At 34.0% G+C, this 6,958-nt stretch overlaps 1 protein-coding gene across 3 annotated transcripts; it reads left to right on the top strand.

Annotated features, from left to right (window-relative positions):
* Positions 1 to 474: 474 nt before the first annotated feature.
* LOC127262558 (uncharacterized) lies at positions 475 to 4,313 on the top strand. 3 transcript variants are annotated; one of them, XM_051291290.1, is made up of 8 exons: positions 475 to 1,036; positions 1,219 to 1,296; positions 1,399 to 1,541; positions 2,211 to 2,281; positions 2,494 to 2,589; positions 2,936 to 3,028; positions 3,109 to 3,205; positions 3,861 to 4,313. In XM_051291290.1, exons 1-7 carry the CDS (start codon positions 581 to 583, stop codon positions 3,189 to 3,191), a joined length of 1,020 nt encoding a protein of 339 aa, XP_051147247.1. In that variant the 5' UTR covers positions 475 to 580; the 3' UTR covers positions 3,192 to 3,205; positions 3,861 to 4,313. The 3 variants fall into 3 exon arrangements, with proteins under 3 accessions (XP_051147247.1, XP_051147248.1, XP_051147246.1); XM_051291291.1 differs by lacking the exon at positions 3,861 to 4,313 and adding an exon at positions 3,386 to 3,688; XM_051291289.1 differs by lacking the exon at positions 3,861 to 4,313 and adding an exon at positions 3,363 to 3,688 and having other exon boundaries at positions 476 to 1,036.
* Positions 4,314 to 6,958: the final 2,645 nt, after the last annotated feature.

Raw genomic sequence — 6,958 nt, 5'->3', positions numbered from 1 at the left:
ACAATAAGCAATGGGTTATTTATTTGTTAAATCGCAAAAATTATTGGAAAACCCGCAAAAATCGCAAAATTACTATTTTTTTATTTTTATTTTTATTTTTTTTAACACATGAAAATGAAAAATTGTTATTTTTACGTGTTTGTTTGGGGATTTTTTCCCAAAATACACTATTCATTTAATTTTTTTTTTCAAAAATGTCAAATCATTTATTTTTTATTTTTTTATATTATACAAGAAAAAAATTAATTTATACATTCAAAATATCACATCAATACTTATTTATATCACATCATAATATTTAAATTCAAAATTTTTACTATTAAAATCCTAACTCAAAATCCAAACTTGGAGCAACTAAACTCTAGTGAAGGGAAATCCACTTTTAACACTTGCAGTCCATACTTTACCTAAACTATTGACTCTGGGAATACACTCTGACATTCGTATGTATTTGTTGGCCGTCCATACCTTTTTTTTGGGCTTTATCTAAGCCCAAATCCAATCAACGTTAGAAATTCAGCAATTGGTCAAAACAGCTCCGACGGAATTTAGGGACGGCGGCCGGCGGCGGCGAAGCGCCATGGGTTCCTCGCTACCAATTAAATTCGCCTTCCTCTTCTCCCTTTCTGTCGCCGGTACCGCCGCCGTCGTTGGAAGCTCGCCTCCTCAATTTCCCAGGAAGTTGACTGCATATTCCTCTTCTTCTCACGCCTCGTCTTCACCAACCAATCCCAAGGCTACCTGCTCCGATTTGCTCGCCGTCCTCGGTCCACCTCACCAAGCCAAATCCGTCGATTCACAAGTGGCGCGTGAGCTCTGGTCATGCTTCAAATTCCTTGCTCCCTTCGATGAAGTCCTTCCTACTAGACGAGTGCTTTGTTCCAATTCGATTGTCGGGTCAAGTCGGAGGGGAAGAGAAGCTGATGAGCTGATTTTGTCGCCTCCGAATTCTGTGTTGGAATTGGCTCGTATTGCTGTTGATTCAGGTGCCGATCCAGGAGCTATTCAACGAGCTCTTGATCCAACCATTATCCCGGTTAGAATTTTCATTCCTGCATTGAATCAATTTCTCAATTTCGAATTGATTGTTTACAAGTTAGGTTAAATTACGCCATGGGAATCTTTATATTGTAGTGCTGTATCATCTTCATAGACCTCAAGACATTTGTGCTCAGACTTAAGTGCAGAAAAAACATCTATTGTTATTTTGAAATACAGGTTCCTGACATTGAAGGCTCAAATGAAGATAAGTGCCAACTCACTAGAACTCCTTATGGAAGGCTATTTGCCGACGAGGTACACAGGCATTCTAATATTGGTCTTTATCTCTGGTGTTTGGCATTCTCATTTTGTCCTGTATATGTTTAAAATGCACCATGCCAATTTCAACATTTGCAGGGGTTGAATTCTTATCTAGAGCTCTTGTTTGAAATTATTGTCGAGCGCGGTCCCAGTGTAGGTCTAAATGTTTCTTTGAGTCGCTTTGATCTGTTCCACGGCCACCTGTTCATCGAGAAGATGTCTGGAAGGCTTGGTATTCTGTAAGTAGAATGCCATGAGACAACAAGTTCCACCTTGTTGTTTTTATTGGGTTTTGAAGGCTGTGGAAATTGTGTTACATGGTTAGAGAATAAAATTCCAAGAATTCATTGGATAGCAGTGTAGATCTATATCTTAGGCTTCGATTAGATAGAAGTTTTGGAAGTTGTAGAGTTTTGGAAAAATTTGGAAATAGTAAAAGGTTGAGTATTTGATTTGATGTTTTGCGATAGGAAAAAGATATTTGATGGGATGACCTTTGAAAAAGTTACCGGTAATAAGCAGTGTCAAAGTTTTAAAAGTGTATATGTAAACTTCGTTGAATTGATGGCATTCTTAGGCAGATAACTACTTTGAAATGTTAACTCTTTTATATCTCATTTATGAGAACATGATGACATTTATAATTGAGTTGTGTGGATGCTACGGAGAAATTTTAAAAGGAATTCTGCAAGAGGTTGTATAAATTAATATATATATTTTTTTAAGCAAAAAAGCAATGGGTGTAATAAAATAATAGTTCTAAAAGTTACATTACATGGTTGTAAAAATAAAAATATAACAATGGATAGATAAAAAGAAGCCTATGGTAATTCGTCCCATTGTTTCTTATCTACTATTTTGCTTCAATGTTATGCTTATTCGCTAGTTTATGATTTCCACATTTGCAGGTTTCATGCTAAAGAGTATCCTGCCTATGACAAAAAATGTTTTCCCTTTAACATGGGCTATTGCCAAGTAGGTGAGTTGGAAGCGGAGATATAGATTTGGAGTATGGTGTTTTGACAGATCACCATTTCTGTTGTTAGACCCTTTTTTTTAATAAAAACTGTTTCGAGAAAGTGCCTTTACCCTTTATCTCGTCCAGCCTCTTTTGCGTAAATGAGTTAGTTTTGAGTACTTTGAACTATATATTGCCTTTGTTGTGCAATCTTCTAACTATATAATTCTCAGGTTCAAATGTTGCTTATGATGATTCGATGAATTTACGTAATATTTTGTGGCTTGCCCCATTGCCGAGTAACTCTACAGATACATGGCTGGCACCAGGTATCTATGTCACTTCTACACAATTGGTGACTTCATTAGTGATTATGTTATATTTAACCATAGTGTTTGGTTTGTATAGACTATTGGTGCTTACTTACTCTTTCTCCCCATCCAATGATCGAGCATGTACTTAAAGTAGCAACACAATTTTTTGCAAGTAACGCAGAACATAACTAAATAATAGAATCATTGTGTAGATCGAAGATAATTGTTAGCACAAGAAATTAGATTTCCTCCTTGAAATTTGAATTCTGTTATATTTTCTCAGCAATGTAGGCCTATATTTATCACTGGTTCTCGGCAAGATATTTGATTATGATCATGGTTTTGGCATTTTTGTCTGCAGGAGTTCTGGTTGTGCTAGATGCACATCCTGAAGGCATCATTTACCGAGATCTCATACCCGATTATGTTAAATACGCACGGACACTTTACGAAGGTCTGATTCGGCCCAAGAATCATTCACATTTCTATACAAGCATAATTATATATTATAATTGAAATTATTTCGTTTACTAGAGGATCTCGGCGAGCTAGTGTTCGACGTCAACTATCTCAACAAGGGAGGGGAAGGGCCTAAATTTCAAATCTTCATCTGCTGAGAATCTCTAAGACTGTAAGTTAAAGATGTTTTCTTCATGTAATGTTCTTTTTAATCATATTGATTGCATATATAAATATTTGCCCTATGTTCTATAAGTCATTATTCTTGGAAGTTAATTAGAAGTGAAATAGTTTGTCATAACTGATATAAACTCTTTGGGAATAACTAGAGGGTGCTGATTATCCTAATCAGTAGATAAAAAATGGATGGTCAGCGCATTGTTTTAAGGCTATACAACCCTGATGAAGAATCATACACCTCGTCCCATACCGCATTCGCCAAGATATTTCCCTGTGGATTTGCTGTCGAACCAAACAACGAATTTCACATTTACAAGACTTATCAAAACAACAAGTGTGCTCTAATCTTCCAATATATATGTAGTGTTAAATCAATAGGAATATGTGCTATGTAGATTATTTCCATGTGTTAAACGTCGTATATTGTATTTGTATTATGTTAATATATTTTATGTTATTTATTTATGCATTGTCATTTTCAGCACATTGTTAAATAAAAATTCATTGAAAATATATAATAAAAAGTTGTTTACCATCTGCTAAGAGCGTAAATAATTACTCAAATTTAAATGGCTTCATCTTTTGACTCGACCCTTTTTCTCCTCCCCCTTGGAAAATTTTCATCATGCAACGGCCTTTATCTCCAGGTTGAAAAAATCGACACCCTTGAAAACAAACAGCCCTTCACAGCTGAAGTGCTCTTTCTCTAGCGAAATCATCTCAAATAATTTGGAAAGATGACACAGAAGGGGAGCCTGTTAGAAAGAAAGTGAAATCAATTCCTATCAATGGACATGGCAAAGTCTCCTAGACTCAGAAAGGTTATTTTGTGGGTATATAAGCCACAAGTTGATAGATATCGCCAGAGGCATCACTGTCCGTCGTTGTTTGTCAGAGGAAGTTGCCGGCCGCGGCCTCTGAAGTTGTCGAGCATCCGATTTAGAATTCACGAACAAGAGTAGGAAGCTTGATTTCAATTTTTGTCAATTGAATTGAATTGAATTCTTAGCTTGGTACCAGCTCACACACACTAAACAACAAGTGTTGCTTTCCTTTCCTAATTTTCACTAGTTGAATTTTGGGGTAGTTTGTTTGTTGTCTGTTTCATTTCAGAGTATCTCTTTTTTATTTTTAAAAAAATAACAAACATTGATACTAAAATACTCTTAACTTTTACTTAAATTACAAACATATCATTACACATATAATTACTTTATACATAAAATCAAATGACAAATATATCGAAAACTATTACACACTTTCACTAACTAATGAAATATTATTATTTTTATTCTACTATAGAAATCCAAATGACCCATTTGATTTGAGACACTGAGAGCAATAGTTAGCATTAAACATAATTTGTTGTAAATATTATTATAGGAATAACTAATATAAATATTAATTATTCATACAGTTAATCATTAATTTATATTTATATATTATATATAATATGTTTAGATGTAGTGCAACGAGTATGGATACATATATATATATATATATATATGCATACAAGTATGTTCTCTAGACAAATATTTGAGAGAGATAAAGTAAAGCGAGGACTGTGTATTTCATTTATGATAACAATCAACACGAAGATTACACCGCCTAACTCACTAGATAGTATTACGCCATTTATTAGAGAAATGAGATTTAAGCACATAGTATCCATATAGTCTACTAAATAATAGATTTGTATAATTTACGTATGTATGTTGTATAATATTCCCCGTTGGATGTTTTTTATACAAAGAATGTGTCTCGCTAAAATCTTATTAGGAAAAAATCATACGGAAAAAAAAATCTTAGCGAAGAAAAGTAGTACACTGTTCTTGTATTGATTTACTCCCTCTGATATGGACTTCACTTGAGATCTTTAAGCTGACACATTCCAATTTCTTTTACCAATTTGTTGAATGTTGTTGTCGGTAGAACCTTGGTTAATAAATCTGCAAAATTGTTAGATGATCAGATTTGTTGTACATCGATTTCACCGTTCTTTTGCATGTTATGAGTAAAAAAGTATTTTTGGTGAAATATATTTTATCTTATCTCATTATATATATATATTCACTCTTTAATTGAGCAATGCAAGCACCATTGTTTTCATATATAATTGTTATGAGATTTTTATTTTCAGACATTAACCCACAATTCTTTCAAATACGATGGGTCATTGACTTCAACCAAACACATTCTCGATTGACTTCATGAATAGTCAGCACTTCGGCATGATTTGATGATGTGGCGATTAGTGTATGTTTGGTGGATTTCCAAGAGATCACAGTATCACAACATGTAAATATATAGCTGTTTGCAATTTTGCTTTGTGTGGGTCAGACAAATACCCAACATAGCCTAATAGTTGGTATAAAAAATTATTCGGATAAAATAGGCAGAGATCATTCATCCATTGGAGATAGCTCAAAACATGGTTAACACCATTTCAATGCAGCCAATAGATTTACTGCAAATGCGGCCTTATGCTATTTGATAGGTACATAAGTGCACCTATTGCACTTAAATATGGTATTTCAAAACCAAATATTTCTTCACTACCTTCTTTTGATATAAATGAATCTTTGTTATGATCAAGTGATCTGACAATTATTGGGGTACTAAATGAATGTGTTTTATGTATATAAAATCGCTTTAATACCTTCTTGGTAGAAGCAGTCTGGTGGATGAATATTTTGTTATCCATGTCTTCCATTTGTAGACCAAGACAGACTTTGTCTTTCCACAAGTCTTTGATCTCAAATTCGTTTTTCAAATATTCCACAGCTGATTTGAGCTCTTCAGGGGTCTAAATAATATTGAGATCACCAACATATACTGCAATGATCATAAATTTTGACCTTTTTTTTTTATGAATACACATGGACAAATTGGGTCAATTGTGTAATCTTTAGATATGCACTCAATGGGGTGGTTATACCACATTGGTCCGGACTGTTTAAGTTCATACAAAGACTTCCACACTTTAATGGAATAATGTTCTTTGGGATTTAATTTGCATGCTTCAGGCATGTCATATCCTTCGGGAATTTTCATATAAATATTATTCTCCAGTGAGTTATACAAGTACGCAGTAACTATGTCCATCAGACGCATATCAAGTTTTTCATGCACTGCTAGACTTCCGAGGTATCTAAATGTGATACCATCCCAGGTTTTTGTGAGAATTTTTGGGCTACAAGTCTCGTTTTGTATCATACAATTTCATTGTCTTCATTTATTTTTCTCACAAATATCCATTTGCACCAAATTGGTTTAATACCTTCCGTGTTTAAATTATGGGTCCAAAGACATTTTTTTTAGCCAGCGAGTCTAATTCAGACTGGATCGCATCTTTCTATTTTGGCCAATCGTTCTCTTCCGACATTCATCAACTGATGTTGGTTTGGGATCCTCGTCATTTACCATTATATCAAGTGTCACGTTTTATGCAAAAGCATTATCAATGATTGTTTCATTTAAGTTTGAACTTTTCTTTGTAGTGGTGAAATTAGTAAATTTTCAATAATTTTATTTTCTTTTAGGATAGGCTCTTCAGAAACATCATCTTTAAGGATTTGTTCATTGTTGCTACAAATTATTTGAAGGATTGAATATTAATCAATATCCTTTTCTTTTGGAAATTTTTATTATTGAAACCCGCAGGTCTGCCACGCTTCAGACGCATAAGATTCATTGACACTTTTTATTTGTCATTCTGGCACATTCATTTTTGCCGGTGCACTTG

This window comes from Andrographis paniculata, unplaced genomic scaffold (genome assembly GCF_009805555.1).
Source record: "Andrographis paniculata isolate CXL003 unplaced genomic scaffold, ASM980555v1 Contig65END, whole genome shotgun sequence".
Taxonomy (NCBI): domain Eukaryota; kingdom Viridiplantae; phylum Streptophyta; class Magnoliopsida; order Lamiales; family Acanthaceae; genus Andrographis; species Andrographis paniculata.
Note: the sequence above shows the minus strand (reverse complement) of the source record. Positions and strands in the feature narration are given on the sequence as shown.

Excerpts from the sequence above, each read along its gene's own strand:
- LOC127262558 (XM_051291290.1), top strand. The coding sequence starts at position 581 with ATGGGTTCCTCGCTACCAATTAAATTCGCCTTCCTCTTCTCCCTTTCT. Across the intron at positions 1,542-2,210 it reads TCTGGAAGGCTTGGTATTCT|GTTTCATGCTAAAGAGTATC; the intron begins GTAAGTAGAATG and ends CCACATTTGCAG. Across the intron at positions 3,029-3,108 it reads CGCACGGACACTTTACGAAG|AGGATCTCGGCGAGCTAGTG; the intron begins GTCTGATTCGGC and ends TTCGTTTACTAG.